Source organism: Prinia subflava, chromosome 1 (assembly GCF_021018805.1).
Source record: "Prinia subflava isolate CZ2003 ecotype Zambia chromosome 1, Cam_Psub_1.2, whole genome shotgun sequence".
NCBI classification, from domain to species: domain Eukaryota; kingdom Metazoa; phylum Chordata; class Aves; order Passeriformes; family Cisticolidae; genus Prinia; species Prinia subflava.
In genome coordinates this window covers 366,458-385,000 of record NC_086247.1, presented here as the reverse complement: position 1 = coordinate 385,000, position 18,543 = coordinate 366,458, and the positions used below count along the sequence as shown (strand labels likewise).

General features: G+C 64.8%; 2 protein-coding genes across 3 annotated transcripts in view; one reads left to right on the top strand and one right to left on the bottom strand.

The window, feature by feature from the left end:
- Positions 1-14,185, top strand: part of NRBP2 (nuclear receptor binding protein 2) — a 37,286-nt gene extending 23,101 nt beyond the window's left edge. The window contains exons 4-18 of one of the 2 annotated variants that reach the window (XM_063397883.1): positions 33-122; positions 1,649-1,689; positions 1,772-1,866; positions 2,550-2,573; positions 3,319-3,402; positions 3,781-3,836; positions 4,360-4,455; positions 6,838-6,970; positions 7,654-7,756; positions 7,855-7,905; positions 8,129-8,225; positions 8,880-8,933; positions 10,701-10,764; positions 11,913-11,968; positions 12,728-14,185. In XM_063397883.1, coding sequence (XP_063253953.1) covers positions 33-122; positions 1,649-1,689; positions 1,772-1,866; positions 2,550-2,573; positions 3,319-3,402; positions 3,781-3,836; positions 4,360-4,455; positions 6,838-6,970; positions 7,654-7,756; positions 7,855-7,905; positions 8,129-8,225; positions 8,880-8,933; positions 10,701-10,764; positions 11,913-11,968; positions 12,728-12,796 — 1,113 coding nt within the window. In that variant the 3' untranslated portion in view covers positions 12,797-14,185. Of the gene's footprint in view, positions 1-32; positions 123-1,648; positions 1,690-1,771; positions 1,867-2,549; positions 2,574-3,318; positions 3,403-3,780; positions 3,837-4,359; positions 4,456-6,837; positions 6,971-7,653; positions 7,757-7,854; positions 7,906-8,089; positions 8,226-8,879; positions 8,934-10,700; positions 10,765-11,912; positions 11,969-12,727 lie in introns of both variants that reach the window. The other variant, XM_063397806.1, reaches the window with a different exon arrangement.
- Positions 14,186-14,373: 188 nt separating this feature from the next.
- Positions 14,374-16,208, bottom strand: LOC134561555 (uncharacterized). The gene is made up of 3 exons (XM_063418684.1): positions 16,109-16,208; positions 14,948-15,476; positions 14,374-14,879 (listed from the first exon to the last, which is right to left on the bottom strand). Exons 1-3 carry the CDS (start codon positions 16,206-16,208, stop codon positions 14,462-14,464), a joined length of 1,047 nt encoding a protein of 348 aa, XP_063274754.1. The 3' UTR covers positions 14,374-14,461.
- Between the last annotated feature and the right edge of the window lie 2,335 nt (positions 16,209-18,543).

Sequence of the window (18,543 nt, the reverse complement as noted above, 5' to 3'; positions counted from 1 at the left end):
GCTGGGGGAGCTGAGCCCCCCTCCCCTGCCAGGTCATCTTCATCACGGAGTACGTGTCCTCGGGGAGCCTCAAGCAGTTCCTGAAGAAAACCAAGAAGAACCACAAGGCCATGAACGCCCGGGTGAGGGCCTGGGGGCACGGCAGGGGCCCTGCTGGGGCGGGGGCTCTGTGTCCCTGTCCCCAGAGGGTGTCTGGGGTCTCACAGGGCAGGGCAGGTGGGAGTTGCTGTTCCCTGGGTCACAGGGGGACCCTGCTGGACGCCAGGAGAGCCCGAACTGGGTCCCACTGACCCCGAGGTGGGGGTGGCTGTGGTGGTGACACTGCCCCAGGTGCTCCCAGTGTCCTCTCCCTGCCCAGGGCTGGCACCTGGGGACAAGGGACCAGCACCGCCTGCAAAGCCACTGCCCAGGGCCGGTGTGAGGGACCCGTGGGATGACCCAGAGCCACCCCCACCATGGGCAGGGTCACCTTTCACGGGACCAGGGTGCTCCAAGCCCCGTCCAACCTGGCCCAGGACACTTCCAGCTGCTCTGGGCACCCTGTGCCGGGGCCACAGCACCCTCACAGGAAGGATTTTCCTTCCCAAGGTCCCACCCAACCCTGCCCCTGGCAGTGGGGAGCCGTTCCCCTGTCCTGGCTTCCGTCCCCTGTCCAGGGTCCCTCCCAGCTCTCCTGCAGCCTTGAGCCATTTGCTGAGCCATTCGGACAGGGGACAGGGGACAGGGGCTGCAGCTGTGGGACAGGGTGGGACACACCCCTGAGCCTGGCAGGGCACAGGGGGAGGTCCCTGGGAATGGTGGGAGGCCCTGGCCTGGCCGTGGGTGCAGGGTATCCTGTGGGTGCAGGGTGTTCTGTGGGTGCAGGGTGTCCTGTCATGGGTGCAGGGTGCCCTGTGGGTGCAGGGTGCCCTGTGGGTGCAGGGTGTCCTGGCCATGGGTGCAGGGTGTCCTGGCCATGGGTGCAGGGTGTCCTGTGGGTGCAGGGTGTCCTGTCATGGGTGCAGGGTGTCCCGTGGGTGCAGGGTGTCCTGCCATGGGGTGTCCTGCCATGGGTGCAGGGTGTCCTGGCCATGGGGTGTCCTGGCTGATGGGTGCAGGGTGCCCTGTGGGTGCAGGGTGCCCTGTGGGTGCAGGGTGTCCTGCCATGGGTGCAGGGTGTCCTGTCATGGGTGCAGGGTGTCCTGTGGGTGCAGGGTGTCCTGGCCATGGGTGTAGGGTGTCCTGTGGGTGCAGGGTGTCCTGGCCATGGGGTGTCCTGGCTGATGGGTGCAGGGTGTCCTGCCGTGGGTGCAGGGTGTCCTGCCATGGGGTGCCCTGGCTGTGGGTGCTGGGTCTCCTGTGGGTGCAGGGTGTCCTGGCTGATGGGTGCTGGGTCTCCTGTGGGTGCAGGGTGTCCTGGCTGATGGGTGCAGGGTGTCCTGGCTGATGGGTGCTGGGTCTCCTGTGGGTGCAGGGTGTCCTGGCTGATGGGTGCAGGGTGTCCTGTGGGTGCAGGGTGTCCTGGCCATGGGGTGTCCTGGCTGATGGGTGCAGGGTGTCCTGTGGGTGCAGGGTGTCCTGTGGGTGCAGGGTGTCCTGTGGGTGCAGGGTGTCCTGGCGTGGGGTGTCCTGGCTGATGGGCCGTGTCCCTGCTCTGTCCCTGCCCCAGGCCTGGAAGCGCTGGTGCACCCAGATCCTCTCGGCTCTCAGGTGAGGCTCCCCTGGCCCCCGCCCTGCCCCGCGGGGTCTGGGGGCCGCGGGCAGTGCTCGGGACACGGCTGTGCCCCCCCAGCTTCCTGCACTCCTGCGAGCCCCCCATCATCCACGGCAACCTCACCAGCGACACCATCTTCATCCAGCACAACGGGCTCATCAAGATCGGCTCCGGTGGGGCAGCGCCCGAGGGCTCTGGGGGGCTCTGGAGGGGTCTGGGGGGTCTGGGGGGGTCTGGGGAGGGTCAAGGGGGTCTGAGTGGCCCGAGGGGTCCAAAGGGGTTGGAGGGGTCCAAGAGTCCAAAGGGTCTGAGGAGTCCAAGGAGGTCAGAGGGGTCTGAGAGGGTCTGAGGGGGTCAGAGGGGGTCCAAGGGAGTCAGAGGGGATCCAAGGGGGTTTGGGGGGTCCGAGGGGTTCAAGATGGTCCAAGGGTGCCAGAGGGGTCTAAGAAATCCAAGGGGGCTGGGGGTCCAGATGGGACAGAGAGGTCAGAGGGGCTCTGAAGGGTTCAGGGGGGACAGAGGGGTCTGAGGCGGTTTGAGGGGTCCAAGGGGGTCAGAGGGAGTCTGAGGGGTCCAGGAGGGACAGAGGGCTCTGAGGGAGTTTGGAGGGTCCAGGGGGGTCAGAGAGGATCCAAGGGAGTTTGGGGGGGGTCCAAGGGGGTCAGAGGGGTCAGAGGGGTCCAGGGGGTTGGCAGCAGGAAGGGGCAGGGGTTCTGCAGGGTATGGGGGTGGCCCATAGCCAGGCAGGAGCCCCGAGACCCGTGGCCCCTTTTTGGGGTGCCAGCCTCGGTGTCACCCTCTCCTCTCTGTCCTCTCTGCCCTCCCGACGCTCGGCTGTCCCGGCGCTGCCCGGCAGTTTGGCACCGGGTGTTTGCCAACGGTGAGTGACCCTCTGCCCCCTCCAGAGAGCGCCCTGGGACCCCCTGCGCCCCCCGAGCCCCCGAGAGGGGCACCGGGCACGGGGGACGATCCCGGGCTCCGTGGGGAGGGGGCACCTTCACCCTCCTGGGAGCTGCCGCTCCTGGGTGGGAGCAGAGGGGTCTGCGGGGGGGGCTGGACAGGAGCACACACAGACCACTCCTCATCCCCTAAGACCCCACGGGTGGGCACACGCGGACCCCACGGGTGGGCACACAGAGACCTCCCCATCATTCCCTAAGACCCCCACGGGTGGGCACACAGAAACCCCTCCTCATCCCCTAAGACCCCACGGGTGGGCACACGAAGACCCCACGGGTGGGCACTCACAGACCCCACGGGTGGGCACTCACGGACCCCACGGGTGGGCACACACAGACACCACGGGTGGGCACACACAGACCCCACGGGTGGGCACTCACGGACCCCACGGGTGGGCACTCACGGACCCCACGGGTGGGCACACACAGACACCACGGGTGGGCACACACAGACCCCACGGGTGGGCACTCACGGACCCCACGGGTGGGCACTCACGGACCCCACGGGTGGGCACACAGACCCCACGGGTGGGCACTCACAGACCCCACGGGTGGGCACTCACGGACCCCACGGGTGGGCACACACAGACACCACGGGTGGGCACTCACAGACCCCACGGGTGGGCACTCACGGACCCCCTCCGAGCCCGCCCCGTGTCCCCCCAGCGCTCCCGGACGATCTCCGCAGCCCCATCAGGATCGAGCGGGAGGAGCTGCGGAACCTGCACTTCTTCCCCCCGGAATACGGCCGTGAGTGGGGCCGGGGGCGCGGGGACACGGGGGACACGGGGGGACAGGGGACAGGGGGTCACGGGGGGACACGGGGGGCTGCACGGGGACAGGGGGGGCTGCACGGGCAGGGAACCGCAGGTGGGGGGCAGGGGAGGGCAGGTAAGAACAGGTGAGGGCAGGGGGGGCAGGTGAGAGCAGTGAGAACAGGTGAGAACAGTGAGAGCAGGTGAGAGCAGTGAGAACAGGTGGGGGCAGGTGAGAACAGTGAGAACAGGTGAGGGCAGGTGGAGACAGGTGAGGGCAGGTGGGGACAGGTGGGGACAGGCGCGGGTGTCCAGGGGATGGGGCGGGGGTCCCCGGGTGGGCTCTGGCCTGAGGCTCCGTCCTGCGTTCCAGAGAAGGCAGACGGGACGGCCGTGGACATCTTCTCCTTCGGGATGTGCGCGCTGGAGGTGCGGAGCGGGGCGGCCCCTGGGAATGGTGGGGCCCTGTCCCCTGTCCGGGGTGTCCCCTGTCCGGGGGTGTCCTTTGTCCCTCCCCTTTCCGGGGGTGTCCCTTGTCCGGGGGTGTCCCTTGTCCCTCCCCTTTCCGGGGCTGTCCCCTCTCTGGGGGTGTCCCCTGTCCCTGCCCTGCCCGGGCTGTCCCCTGTCCCTGCCCTGTCCGGGCTGTCCCCTGTCCCCTCTCTGGGGCTGTCCCCTGTCCCTGCCCTGCCCGGGCTGTCCCCTGTCCCTGCCCTGTCCGGGGCTGTCCCCTGTCCCCTGTCCGGGCTGTCCCCTGTCCCTCCCCTGTCCGGGCTGTCCCCTGTCCGGGACTGTCCCCTGTCCCTCCCCTGTCCGGGCTGTCCCCTGTCCGGGACTGTCCCCTGTCCCTCCCCTGTCCGGGATGTCCCCTGTCCCCTCTCTGGGGGTGTCCCCTGTCCCTGCCCTGCCCGGGCTGTCCCCGGCAGCCCCGCACTCTCCGTGTCCCCCCTCGCAGATGGCCGTGCTGGAGATCCAGACCAACGGGGACACGCGGGTCTCGGAGGAGGCGATCGCGCGGGCCCGGCACTCCCTGGATGACCCCAACATGCGGGTGAGGGCGGCCGCGGGAGCCTGCGGGGGAAACCCCTGTCCTGCACATCCCTCGTGGGGGTAAATCCCACCCTGCACATCCCTCATGGGGGTAAATCCCACCCTGAACATCCCCCCTGGGGGGAAAATCCCATCCTGTATCCTTCCTGGGCACCAGTCCCTGTCCTGCAGTGTAAATCCCTGTCCTGCACATCCCTCGTGGGGGTAAATCCCACCCTGCACATCCCTCATGGGGGTAAATCCCTGTCCTGCACATCCCTCATGGGGGTAAATCCCTGTCCTGCAGCGCTCCTGTCCTGCACATCCCTCATGGGGGTTAATCCCACCCTGCACATCCCCCCTGAGGGTAAATCCCTGTCCTGCACATCCCTCGTGGGGGAAAATCCCACCCTGCACATCCCCCCTGGCACCAATCCCTGTCCTGCAGCGCCCCTGGGTGCAGATCCCTGTCCTCCATCCCTGCTGGGTGCAGATCCCATCCTGCCCGCTCCCAGGAGGTGCAGAGGGGGTCTGGCCCTGTCCCGTGGGTGTCCCTGGTGTCCCTCACGCCCGGGGGTCTCCCTGTGGGGGTCTCCCTGTGGGGGTCTCCCTGTGGGTGTGCCCCCGGGCTGTGCCCCCTCCCCAGGCCCCCTCTCCCTCCTCAGCTGCCCCACGCTGGCTGGAGGCCCCGTGGATCCATCCCAGGGACAGAGGATCCAACCTGCCCCGGAAATTCGGGGGAACGGGGTTTAATAAGGACACAGGAGGGTTTGGGGATGGTTTGGGCTCAGCCAGAGGAAGGTGTGAAACCTTTGATCCCCCTCTGTCCTCCCTGAACACTCAGCCCCCCTTCCCCTTCCCATGGCAGCCTCCAAAACATCCCATAATGAGTCTGTACATTCCCCAAATCCTCCTGTTCGATCACAGAACCTCCCGAGGCATCCCCAGGCCCTCCTGCCCCTCAGACCCCACAGCTCCCAGTCTCAGGACTGGGAGTCTCCTCTGGGGAGCTCCGGGAGGGGTTGGGGTCACGCCCGAGGGGCTCTGGGGCAGGGGGCCCTGAGGGGTCTGGGCTGGGAGCGCCCACCTGGCACCCTTGGAATCATTTCTGGATCTATCCCAGATATCCTGGCCTGTTCCCTGTTGGCAGTGGGGCAGGAGCTGGAGGAGCAGTGGCAGATGGGGCTCCCCTGCTCCCAGTGGGCAGGAACAGCAGATCCCTGGGATTCTGCCCTTTCCCACTTCCCCATTCCTGCTCTCGGGGCTGATCCTGTCCCTGCAGATCCCTGGGATTCTGCCCTCTCCCCACCACCCCATTCCTGCTCTCGGGGCTGATCCTGCTCCTGCCCAGCAGATCCCTGCGATTCTGCCCTTTCCCACTCCCCCATTCCTGCTCTCGGGGCTGATCCTGTCCCTGCAGATCCCTGGGATTCTGCCCTCTCCCACCACCCCATTCCTGCTCTTGGGGCTGATCCTGGTCCTGCCCAGCAGATCCCTGGGATTCTGCCCTTTCCCACTCCCCCATTCCTGCTCTCGGGGCTGATCCTGGTCCTGCCCAGCAGATCCCGGGGATTCTGCCCTTTCCCACTCCCCCATTCCTGCTCTCGGGGCTGATCCTGTCCCTGCAGATCCCGGGGATTCTGCCCTCTCCCCACTCCCCCATTCCTGCTCTCGGGGCTGATCCTGGTCCTGTCCCTGCAGCCTTTCCTGGGCTCACCCCCAGGGTGGGGCCCTGGGACTCCCTCCCCACCTCTGCCCACCCAGAGCTCGGCTGCAGCTCCCTGTCCCGGGGATCCTGCGGCACAAAGAGCCCTCTGGATCCATCTCCTGGGAAATTCCATCAAAACCAGTGTGGCCCCAGGCCCAGGGCACCCCCAGTCCCGGGGCAGGTTTGGGGGCCCGGGTAAGGACATGGGATGTGTCCAGGGAAGGAAATGCGGCTGAGGAAAGGTCTGGAGCACCAGGAGCAGCTGGGGGAGCTGGAAAGGGGCTCAGCCTGGAGGAAAGGAGGCTCAGGAGGGACATTCTTGCTTTCCACATCTCTGATGGGAGGGGGCAGGCAGGGGGTCAGGCTCTGTGCCCAGGAACAGGGACTGGAGGAGAGGGAACGGCCTCAGGCTGTGTCAGGGGAGGTTCAGGCTGGACATCAGGGGCAATTTCCTCAAGGAAAGGGTGGTCAGGCCTTGGAAGGGCTCCCCAGGGCGGTGCTGGAGTGCCCTGGATCCCTGGAGGTGTCCAAGGAGGGATTTGGACACTCAGCACTTCGGGGTGGCCACAGGGTGGGGATGGGGACCGGGGTGGGAGCTCTTTTCCAGCCCCAGTGGTTCTGTGGCTGTGGGAAACGCCCCAGGGAGAGGATCCAGGTCCTGCCCTGCTCCAGCTGCTGCCCCTGCTCTGCCCCCAGGAGTTCATCCTGTCCTGCCTGACCCTGAACCCCGACAAGCGCCCCACCGCCAACAGCCTCCTGTTCCACCGCGTGCTCTTCGAGGTGCACTCGCTGAAGCTGCTGGCAGCCCACTGCTTCATCAACCACCAGTGTGAGCCCCGGACCCCCGGACCCCCCGGACCCCCCGGACCCCCAGCTCATCCTCTCCAGGGCTGGGAGAGCTGGGAATGTTCAGCCTGGAGAGGAGAGGGGTCCAGGGAGACCTTGGAGCCCCCTGCAGTGCCTGAAGGGGCTCCAGGAGAGCTGGAGAGGTCTTGGGACAGGGGTGGAGTGACAGGACAAGGGGGGATGGTTTCCCACTGCCAGAGGACAGGGTTAGGTTGGATTTGGGGAGGAATTCCTGGCTGGGAGGGGGGTGAGGCCCTGGCACAGAGCCCAGAGCAGCTGTGGCTGCCCCGTCCCTGGAAGTGTTCCAGGCCGGACTGGGCAGGGCTTGGAGCAAACTGGGATAGGGGAGGGTGTCCCTGCTAGGACTGGGTGGGATTTGAGGTGCCTCCCACACAAAACACCCCATGATTCCACGTGCACAGCCCGGGGAGGGGGCAGTGACACCCCCCTGCCCCTCCCTGGGGTGGGGCTGCAGGACCCACACCCCCCCTGCCCCTCCCTGGGGTGGGGCTGCAGGACCCACCCCCCCCCTGCCCCTCCCTGCAGTGGGGCTGCAGGACCCACACCCCCCCTGTCCCTCCCTGGGGTGGGGCTGCAGGACCCACACCCCCCCTGCCCCTCCCTGGGGTGGGGCTGCAGGACCCACACCCCCCCGCTCTGCCCCAGATCTGATGCCGGAGAACGTGGTGGAAGAGAAGATCAAGGAGCTGGACCTGAACATGGTGATGGCCGAGATCCGCAGGGAGGGCCGGCCCGGGGCACAGTGGAGGTGAGGCTGGGGAGACCCCACAGTTTCCATCCCGGGGGTCCTGGTGCTGTGGGGAGCAGCCCCTCACCCCCAACCCTCCCGTCCTGTTCCCTGCCCAGGTACTCGGAGGTTTCCTTCCTGGAGCTCGACAAGTTCCTGGAGGACGTCAGGTGGGTGGGGGCTCCCGGCTCAGCTGTGGCCCCCCGGGAATGTGGGGCCAGGAGGGGCACAGGGGAGGGTCCCTGCTGTCCCCAAGGTGTCCCCAGAGCTGCCCCCCCCTGCTCTCCCCAGAGCCAGCCCTGCCAGGGCCGCGGGGGTGGAATCAGCTCTGTGCTCCCTCCGTGTCCGTGGCAGGAACGGGATTTACCCCCTGATGAACTTCGCTGTCTCCAGACCCCACGCCCTCCCCCGCGCCCTGTCCCAGCCCCAGGAGGACCCCCAGAAAGCCAAGACCCCCACGCCAGAGCCCTTCGACGTGGAGACCAGGAAGGTAAGGCCAGCCCCGGGCCAGACCCGGGAGGGGACAGCTCCTGTCCCATCCCTGCTGCAGGGACACCTCTCCCGTTAGCCAGGTGAGAGCTGGGACAGGAACGGGGCCAGGAACGGGGACAGGAATGGGGCCAGGAACGGGGACAGGAACGGGGACAGGAATGGGGACAGGAATGGGGACAGGAATGGGGACAGGAATGGGGACAGGAACAGGGACAGGAACGGGGACAGGAACGGGGACAGGAATGGGGACAGGAACGGGGACAGGAACGGGGCCAGGAACGGGGACAGGAACGGGGACAGGAACGGGGACAGGAATGGGGACAGGAATGGGGACAGGAACGGGGCCAGGAACGAGGACAGGAATGGGGACAGGAACGGGGCCAGGAACGGGGCCAGGAACGGGGCCAGGAACGGGGCCAGGAACGGGGCCAGGAACGGGGCCAGGAACGGGGACAGGAATGGGGACAGGAATGGGGACAGGAACGGGGACAGGAACGGGGACAGGAATGGGGACAGGAACGGGGACAGGAACGGGGACAGGAATGGGGACAGGAATGGGGACAGGGAGTGTGGAGAACCCCAAAGTCCTGCCCAGGAAGGGCTCCGGGCCCGGGGGCCGTGGCCAGGCTGATCCCAGGCCGGGCTGTTGCAGGTGGTGCAGATGCAGTGCAACATGGAGCTGAACGAGGACAAGAGCCAGTGGCACGTGAGTACCGGGAATGAGCGGGGAGAGATCCCTGCACGTCCCACTGGGAATGGGAATGGGAATGGGAACGGGAATGGGAATGGAAAATGGGAAATGGAGAGTGGGAAATGGGACTGGGAAATGGGAATGGGAAATGGGAATGGGAAATGGGAAATGGGAATGGGAAAGGGAAATGGGAAATGGGAATGGGACTGGGACCAGGAATGGGACTGGGACCAGGAATGGGACTGGGACTGGGACCGGGAATGGGACTGGGACCGGGAAATGGGACGGGGACGGGGACTGGGAAATGGGACTGGGACTGGGACTGGGAATGGGAAATGGGAATGGGAATGGAAATGGGAGATGGGGCTGGGAAATGGGAAATGGGAATGGGACTGGGAATGGGAAATGGGGCTGGGAATGGGAAATGGGAAATGGGATTGGGAATGGGACTGGGAAATGGGAATGGGAATGGGGCTGGGAAATGGGACTGGGAATGGGACTGGGAATGGGACTGGGAAATGGGACTGGGAAATGGGAATGGGAATGGGGCTGGGAAATGGGAAATGGGACTGGGGCTGGGAAATGGGAATGGGACATGGCAAATGGGTCTGGGAAGTGGGGCTGGGGAAATCAGAGCAGGAAATCTGACAGGAAAACGGGAAAGGGAAAATCTGCCTGGGATATTGGACTGGGAAGTGTGACTGGGAAAGGCCTCAGCCAGTTTCTGTGGTCCCCAAAGAACTCCTGTCCTGTACAATGGAAGAATTCCGATGGAATTTCCATCTAACAAATTCCCTTGGCCTGTGGGACAGACCTGGAGTGTCTGGATGTCGCTGTCCCTGGTGTTTCCAGACACCTTTGGACTTCTGTTTTAACCAGCCCAGTACATGCAGGGAGCTGGAATTGCTCCAGGGAATCAGCAGTGCCCAGAGCTCCCAGTCCCTGCAGTGCCCACAGCTCCCAGTCCCTCCAGTGCCCAGAGCTCTCCCAGTGCCAGCAGTGCCCAGTGCTCCCAGTGCCAGCAGTGCCCACAGCTCTCCCAGTCCCAGCAGTGCCCACAGCTCCCAGTGCCAGCAGTGCCCACAGCTCTCCCAGTGCCAGCAGTGCCCAGAGCTCTCCCAGTCCCAGCAGTGCCCAGAGCTCTCCCAGTCCCAGCAGTGCCCAGAGCTCTCCCAGTGCCAGCAGTGCCCAGAGCTCTCCCAGTGCCAGCAGTGCCCAGAGCTCCCAGTCCCTGCAGTGCCCAGAGCTCTCCCAGTGCCAGCAGTGCCCACAGCTCCCAGTCCCAGCAGTGCCCACAGCTCCCAGTCCCTGCAGTGCCCAGAGCTCTCCCAGTGCCAGCAGTGCCCACAGCTCCCAGTGCCAGCAGTGCCCAGAGCTCTCCCAGTGCCAGCAGTGCCCACAGCTCCCAGTGCCAGCAGTGCCCACAGCTCCCAGTGCCAGCAGTGCCCACAGCTCTCCCAGTCCCAGCAGTGCCCACAGCTCTCCCAGTCCCAGCAGTGCCCACAGCTCTCCCAGTCCCAGCAGTGCCCACAGCTCTCCCAGTCCCAGCAGTGCCCAGAACTCTCCCAGTGCCAGCAGAGCCCACAGCTCCCAGTCCCAGCAGTGCCCACAGCTCTCCCAGTCCCAGCAGTGCCCACAGCTCCCAGTCCCAGCAGTGCCCACAGCTCTCCCAGTCCCTCCAGTGCCCACAGCTCTCCCAGTCCCTCCAGTGCTCCCAGTTCCCCAGCCCCTCCGGTGCCCCTGCAGGCCCTGGGGTGAGCAGACCCTCTCCTGTCTCTGCAGCTCACGCTCCTGCTCATCCTGGAGGACAAACTGCACCGACAGCTCAGCTATGACCTGCTGCCCAGTACGTTCCCACCATACTGGGAACGTACTGGAATGTACTGGAATGTACTGGATGTGGATGCTGGGGAGCCCTGTGGCCCTGTTGGGATTAGGCTCTGTTGGACACGGAATGTGGCAGCTTCCCAACCCTTCCCTTTTCTTCCTTTCCTCTCCTCCTCCTCTTCCTCCTCCTTATTCCATTCCTTTCCTCTCTTCCTCTTTCATCTCCTTTCCTCTTTTCCTTCCCTTTTCTCTTCTTCTTCTCCTTCACCCTTTCCTTCCCTTTCACCTTTCCTTCCCCATCCCATCCCATCCCCTTCCCCATCCCATCCCCTTCCCCATCCCATCCCCTTCCCCATCCCATCCCCTTCCCCATCCCATCCCATCCCATCCCATCCCCTTTCCTTTCCTTTCCTTTCCTTTCCTTTCCTTTCCTTTCCTTTCCTTTCCTTTCCTTTCCTTTCCTTTCCTTTCCTTTCCTTTCCTTTCCTTTCCTTTCCTTTCCTTTCCTTTCCTTTCCTTTCCTTTCCTTTCCTTTCCTTTCCTTTCCTTTCCTTTCCTTTCCTTTCCTTTCCTTTCCTTTCCTTTCCTTTCCTTTCCTTTCCTTTCCTTTCCTTTTTTTTTTCCCCTTTTTCCCCTCGTGGTCCCAGCCCTTGCCCCCCTGGGCCCTGTGCTGGTGCCTGTGGCACACGGGAGCCAGGTGCCCGCAGGTGCAGTTGGGAGGGCATTGCTGCAGTAATGCAGAGCTGCAGCGCTCATTCCAGAGCTGCATTCCCAGCAGGACCCACGGTGGGCAGCTCCTGTGCTCCCAGTGCTGAACTCCAATCCCATCCCCAGCGCTTTTCCAAGGGGAAGGCGCAGGTCCAGCTCCTCCCCTGAACACCAGGAGCCCCTGGAGGCCCTGCAGGCAGAGCCCCAGGGCTGCCCCAGAGCCAGAATTCCCTCAGAAAGCTGGGAATGGTGCCTGGGAGCTGCTCCCTCCCCAGCCCTGCCACAGGCACTGCCCTGTGAGCCAAACAAAGCCCTGCCGAGGGAGGCACTGTCCAGAGCTGTGATTTGGGATATTGGGAGCCCCGTTCCACCACCCTGCCCCGTCCTCCCAGCTCTCCCAGGCACAGGAGCTCCCCCAGCTGTGTCCACGCTCACCTTCTCCTGCTCCTGTCTCCGCAGCTGATAACTCCAAGGATTTGGCCACGGAGCTGGTGCATTATGGATTCATCCACGAGGTGAGTCCCTGCTGTCCCCAAACCTGGAGCCGCTGGAGCTCCTCACAGGCAGGGCCTGGATTCCTGCTCTCTCCAGGAGCTGTTCCAAAGGGAATTCCCTGTTGTGGCACACGTTACTTAGCCGGACCTTCAATAATTCCGAGAGGGAGAACCAGGGGAGCACCCAGGGCAGGAGGCTGATTCCTCACTCAGGGAATCACAGAATCAATCATTTCAGAAAAGACCTCCAAGGTTATTGAGTCCAACCTGTCACCAAACACGCCAGGTCCCCCTGGTGACATCCCCAAGTGTCACACCCAGTGTTTATTGAACACTTCAGGGATGGGGACTCCACCGCTGCCCGGGGCAGCTGGGCCAGGGCTGGACAGCCCTTTCCAGGAGGAATTGTCACAATGTCCCTCCTAAACCTCCCCTGGCCCAGCCTGAGGCCATTTGCCCTTGTCCTGTCCCTGTCCCTGGGAGCAGAGCCCGACCCCCCCCGGCTGTCCCCTCCTGTCAGGAGCTGTGCAGAGCCACAAGGCCCCCCTGAGCCTCCTTTTCTGCAGGCTCAGCCCCTTCCCAGCTCCCCCAGTCCCTCCTGGGGTTCCTGGGGCTCCTTTCCCTGCCCTGCAGCCCCTCAGTGTCCTGTACCCGGGCACCCCAAACCTGCTGGGGGACTGGGGCAGGCCAGCACGGGCACGGTTCAGGATTGGGGCTGGGGGAGGCTGGAGGCCCCTGGCAGAGGCCACCAAAAGGACCCGCAGCACGTCTGGGTTCCAGGACGACTGCGAGAAGCTGGCCACGTTCCTGGAGAGCGCCTTCCACAAGCACCGCTCGCAAGCCCTGTGAGCTCCCAGGGGATCGGGGAGCCGGCCCGGAGGGTCCCGGGGGGCTCCTGACCCACCCAACTGCAGCAGGACTCACCTGGGGGGCTCCTGACCCACCCAACTGCAGCAGGACTGACCTGGAGGGCTCCTGACCCACCCAAGTGCAGCAGGACTGACCTGGAGGGCTCCTGACCCACCCAACTGCAGCAGGACTGGCCTGGCCGACCCCAGGGACTCCTGACCCACCCAACTCGCCCGGGCCCGTGGGCATTCCCCAATCCGTGCCCTGGGACAGCAGCGGCTGGCGGAGGACTCGGCCAACACCAGGAATTCCATCCTGGGACATTGGGATCCGTGCTCTGCTCCCAAGGGGAGGTGTGGGGAGTGGGCAGCGCCCCCAGCAGCCCCTTCCCGCTGGGGTCTGGGCAGCTGCTGCAGGAAGCCCCAGCCGGATCCGTTTCCCTCTGGGAACGATCGGCTTTTCTCGCTATTTTTTCCCTCTCTGCCATCTGGAATGGTCCTTGCTGAGGGGAGGGGAGGAGCAGGCTTGGAAAGGCCGGGTGCAGCTTCCCATCTGCCACATTCCGCTCTCCATCCCGAATTCCTCCGGGCTGAAGGTCCCCACTGTGCTCAGAACCCTCACGACGAGCTGGGACTGTGTGAGCTGGACACGACACGGCTCGAGGGGAGACTCCACAAATCCTGAGCTACCACCTGCATCCACACACGTGGATCAGCAGCAGCCTCACCAACGCTCCACAGAATCCTTGTCATTCCCCAGCTCCTCCCACAGCCTTCCAAAATCTCTCGGCACCTTCCGGAGAAAACCCCGGTGCCTCTTCCTCCCCTTCCTCCCACGGTGACTGGAGATGGGGAATTGCCTCAGTGCTGCCCTTTGCCAGGGACACTTCGTTGGCGTGGAGAAAAGTGCAAGAAAGGAATTGTCTCTGTCCAAGAGCCGTGCGGGGCTGCTCCTGCTGTGCCAGGGAAAACTGGCACTGATATCCTGCTCTGTGCTGTGCCAGTGCTGCTCCTGCTCCTTCCTGCTGTGCCAGGGAAAACTAAACTGGCACTGATACCCTGCTCTGTGCTGTGCCAGTGCTGCTCCTGCTGCTCCCACTGTGCCAGGGAAAACTAAACTGGCACTGATATCCTGCTCTGTGCTGTGCTGGTGCTGCTCCTGCTCCTTCCTGCTGTGCCAGGGAAAACTAAACTGGCACTGATATCCTGCTCTGTGCTGTGCTGGTGCTGCTGCTCCCACTGTGCCAGGAAAAACTAAACTGGCACTCATATCCTGCTCTGTGCCGTGCCAGTGCTGCTCCTTCCTGCTGTGCAAGGGAAAACGAAACTGCCTCTGGCATCCTGCTCTGTGCTGCGCCAGTGCTGCTCCTGCTGCTCCCACTGTGCCAGGGAAAACTGGCACTGATATCCTGCTCTGTGCTGCGCCAGTGCTGCTCCTGCTGTGCCAAAGGAAACTGGCTCTGCCACCCTGGTCTGCGCTGCTCTGTGCCAGGGTTTGTGCCAAGTGTCCTCTTGCTGCTCCTGCCATGCCAGAGGAGTCCAGCTCTGGCATCGTGCTCTGTGCTCTGCTGGTGCTGCTCCTGCTGTGCCAGGGAAATCTAAACTGCCTCTGGCATCGTGCTCTGTGCTGTGCTGGTGCTGCTCCTTCCTGCTGTGCCAGGGAAAACTAAACTGGCACTCGTATCCTGCTCTGTGCTGGTGCTGCTCCTGCTGTGCCAGGGAAATCTAATCTGCCTCTGGCATCCTGCTCTGTGCTGCTCTGTGCTGTGCCAGTGCTGCTCCTGCTGCTCCCCCTGTGCTGGGGGAATTCAGCTCTGGTGCTGTCCTGGTGATCTGCACCACGCTGGTGCTCTGTGCCACTGCTCTGTGCCACTGCTCTGTGCCACTGCTCTGTGCCACTGCTCTGTGTCACTGCTCGGTGCCACAGCTCTGTGCCACTGCTCTGTGCCACTGCTCTGTGCCACTGCTCTGTGCCACTGCTCTGTGTCACTGCTGCTCCTGCTGTGCAGGAAATGCTGTCTCTGGCATGCTGCTGCTGTTCTGTGCTGGTGCTGCTCCCGCTGTGCCAGGGAAATCTAAACTGCCTCTGGCATCCTGATCTGCGCTGGTGCTGCTCCTGCTGGTCCCACTGTGCCAGGGAAATCTAAACTGCCTCTGGCATCCTGGTCTGCGCTGCTCTGTGCCGGTGTTCAGTGCCAGTGCTGCTCCTGCTGCTTCTGCTGTGCCAGGGAAAACTAAACTGCCTCTGGCATCCTGATCTGCGCTGGTGCTGTGGGAATGCAGCTCTGGCCTCCTGCTCTGTGCTGTGCTGGTGCTGCTCCTGCTGGTCCCACTGTGCCAGGGAAAACTAAACTGCCTCTGGCATCCTGCCCTGTGCTGGTGCTGTTTCTGCTGTGCCAGGGAAAACTGGCTCTGATATCCTGCCCTGTGCTGTGCTGGTGCTGCTCCTCCTGTGCTAGGGAATCCAGCTCTGGTGCTGCCTTGGCGATCTGCACCACGCTGGTGCTCCGTGCCACTGCTCTGTGCCACTGCTGCTCCTGCTGCTGCTGCTGCTGTGCAGGAAATGCTGCCTCTGCCTCCTGCTTGGTGCAGGTGTTGCACTCCCTGCTGGAGCTCTGTGTGCCACCCCCTGCCCTGTCCTGTTCCTGCCTTGTGCTGCACCCGCCGGGATTTTATCCACGCTCAGCCAGCTCGGGCTGCGCTCCCGGCCAGGCTGCACTGCTGGGTTGCCTGGGCTGCATCCCCAGTCTGTGCTGCACCCCCAGTCTGTGCTGCACTCCCATCCCGTGCTGCATCCCCAGCTGTGCTGCACCCCCAGCTGTGCTGCACCCCCAGTCTGTGCTGCACTCCCATCCCGTGCTGCATCCCCAGCTGTGCAGCATCCCCAGTCGTGCTGCATCCCCAGCTGTGCAGCATCCCCAGCCGTGCTGCACCCCCAGCTGTGCAGCCTCCCCAGCTGTGCTGCATCCCCAGCCGTGCAGCATCCCCAGCTGTGCTGCATCCCCAGCTGTGCAGCATCCCCAGCTGTGCAGCATCCCCAGCTGTGCAGCATCCCCAGCTGTGCAGCGCCTCCACCTGTGCCAGCCTTGCAACCTGACAGATCAATAAAGCAGCCGGTGCCCCTGGAGGCTCTGCATGCACAGACTGCAATTCCTCACCCCAGGGAGCCCAGGGAGCAAAAGGGGTTCAAGGGGGACCCCCTGCCCCCCAACCCCTCCAGGGCAGCCCCATCCCGGGCCCTCCCTGGCACCTCCTTAACGCACCCTTAAATCCACGGGATCCAACCCAGAGCCCTGAGCCTGGAATTCCTCACCCGTGCTGAACTTCGGTGGCCCAAACTCCCCAAATCCTTTATAAAACTCGGGGGCTCTGTGGGTTCCGTGGGGTTTTCCTCGGTCTCGTGAATATTCCATGGTGGGAATACCTGGTGCCAGTCCTGCTCCGAGCTGTGACAGCACCTGGAGTCCTGCTGGGGCACAACCCACCCCTGGGGAGGGAGGGACACCTGGGGGGACATCCCAGAGCTGTGACAGCACCTGTGACCTGCTGGGGCACACCCCACACCTGGGAATGGGGGGACACCTGGGGGGCCATCCCAGAGCTGTGACAGCACCTGTGACCTGCTGGGGCAGAACCCACACCTGGGGAGGGAGGGACACCTGGGGGGACATCCCAGAGCTGTGACAGCACCTGGAGTCCTGCTGGGGCACACGCCACACCTGGGGAGGGAGGGACACCTGGGGGGCCATCCCAGAGCTGTGACAGCACCTGGAGTCCTGCTGGGGCACACCCCACCCCTGGGGAGGAAGGGACACCTGGGGGGACATCCCGGAGCTGTGACAGCACCTGTGACCTGCTGGGGCAGAACTCACCCCTGGGAATGGGGGGACACCTGGGGGGACATCCCGGAGCTGTGACAGCACCTGTGACCTGCTGGGGCAGAACCCACCCCTGGGGAGGGAGGGACACCTGGGGGGCCATCCCAGAGCTGTGACAGCACCTGTGTCCTGCTGGGGCAGAACTCACACCTGGGGAGGGAGGGACACCTGGGGGGCCATCCCAGAGCTGTGACAGCACCTGTGTCCTGCTGGGGCAGAACTCACACCTGGGGAGGGAGGGACACCTGGGGGGCCATCCCAGAGCTGTGACAGCACCTGTGTCCTGCTGGGGCAGAACTCACACCTGGGAATGGGGGGACACCTGGCGGGGCCATCCCAGAGCTGCCCCTCCATCCCCGGGCACACCCAGACCCCCGGCACAGCTGGGTGGGAAGGGACCCCCAGGACCTCCCGGGGCCACGGGCAGGGACCCCTGGGGACCCCAGGGACACCTGCCACTGTCCCAGGGTGCTCCAGCCCCAGTGTCCAGCCTGGCCTCGGGCACAGCCACAGCTGCTCTGGGCTCTGTGCCAGGGCCTGCCCACCCTGCCGGGGAAGGATTCCTGCCCAGGATCCAGCCCTGCCCCCTGGCACTGGGAGCCATCGCCTCGTGCTGTCCCCCAGGCTTTGTCTGCAGTCCCTCTCCAGCCCCCCTGGAGCCCCTCAGGCCCTGGCAGGGGATCCCAGGGGTCCTGGAAGGGGATCTCAGGGGTCCTGGAAGGGGATCTCAGAGGCCCTGGAAGGGGATCTCAGGGGTCCTGGAAGGGGATCCCAGGGGTCCTGGAAGGGGATCTCAGGGGTCCTGGAAGGGGATCTCAGGTGTTCCTGGAAGGGGATCTCAGGGGTCCTGGAAGGGGATCTCAGGGCTCCCTGGAAGGGGATCTCAGGGGGTCCTGGAAGGGGATCTCAGGGGTCCTGGAAGAAGCGTGGGTCCCACCCCGCTGGTTCTGTCCCTTCCCTTGGTTTTGTTTGGGGGCTCTGGTGTCCAGATCCGAGTGCAGAGCCAGGGCCACACAGGGAATGGAGCCGGGCTGGGAGAGCTGGGAATGTTCTGGAAAGGAAAACGTTCTGGGGACCCTTGAGATCCCCTGCCAGGACCCCTGAGATACCCTGCTAGGGCCAGCGGGATGGGGACAGGGACAGCGGGACGGGGACAGGGACAGCGGGACGGGAACAGCGGGACGGGGACAGGGTCAGCGGGACAGGGACAGGGACAGCGGGACGGGGACAGCGACAGGGGGACGGGGACAGGGCCAGCGGGACGGGGACAGGGACAGGGGGACGGGGACAGCGGGACGGGGACAGGGGGACAGGGACAGGGGGACAGGGACAGCGGGATGGGGACAGTGACAGCGGGACGGGGACAGGGACAGGGGGACAGGGACATTTCCCTGCAGCTCCCAGCCGGTGCTCCCGCTCCGCCCTCCCGTGACACCTCCAGCCCCTCCCGCTGCCCACGGCCGGTACCGGCGGGGTTTCCGCCGCTCTTCCCCCGCTGCGACCAAGGATCAGCCGCCACCAGCCGGATTTAGCAGGGTTTATCCCGTTATAGCTGGGTTTACCCGGGTTTAGCCGACATTTTAGCCGGTTTCAGCCCGGTTTATCCGGTGTCCGGTCAGTAACACCCCTGCCTGTGGTACCGACAGCTTTGGACTTTCCCGGGGCACCGGACACTGACGGCTCAGCACTAACCCAGGGGTGCTGCCCTCAGCACCAGCCGCAGCAGCCGGGCTCAGCCCCGCTCCAGCCGGGCTCGGCCCCGCTCCAGCCGGGCTCGGCCCCGCTCCAGCCGGGCTCGGCCCCGCTCCAGCCGGGCTCAGCCCCGCTCCCCGGGATCCCCGCACGCCAGGCCCAGGCCGCGCCTCCCCGG

Coding starts and splice junctions, on each gene's coding strand:
- LOC134561555 (XM_063418684.1), bottom strand. CDS start 16,208: ATGGAATATTCACGAGACCGAGGAAAACCCCACGGAACCCACAGAGCC. Junction 15,477..16,108: donor GCCACCGAAGTTCAGCACGG/GTGAGGAATTCC, acceptor GAGCTGGCTGAG/CGTGGATAAAATCCCGGCGG. Junction 14,880..14,947: donor CGCAGACCAGGATGCCAGAG/GCAGTTTAGATT, acceptor AGGATGCCAGAG/GCAGTTTAGATTTCCCTGGC.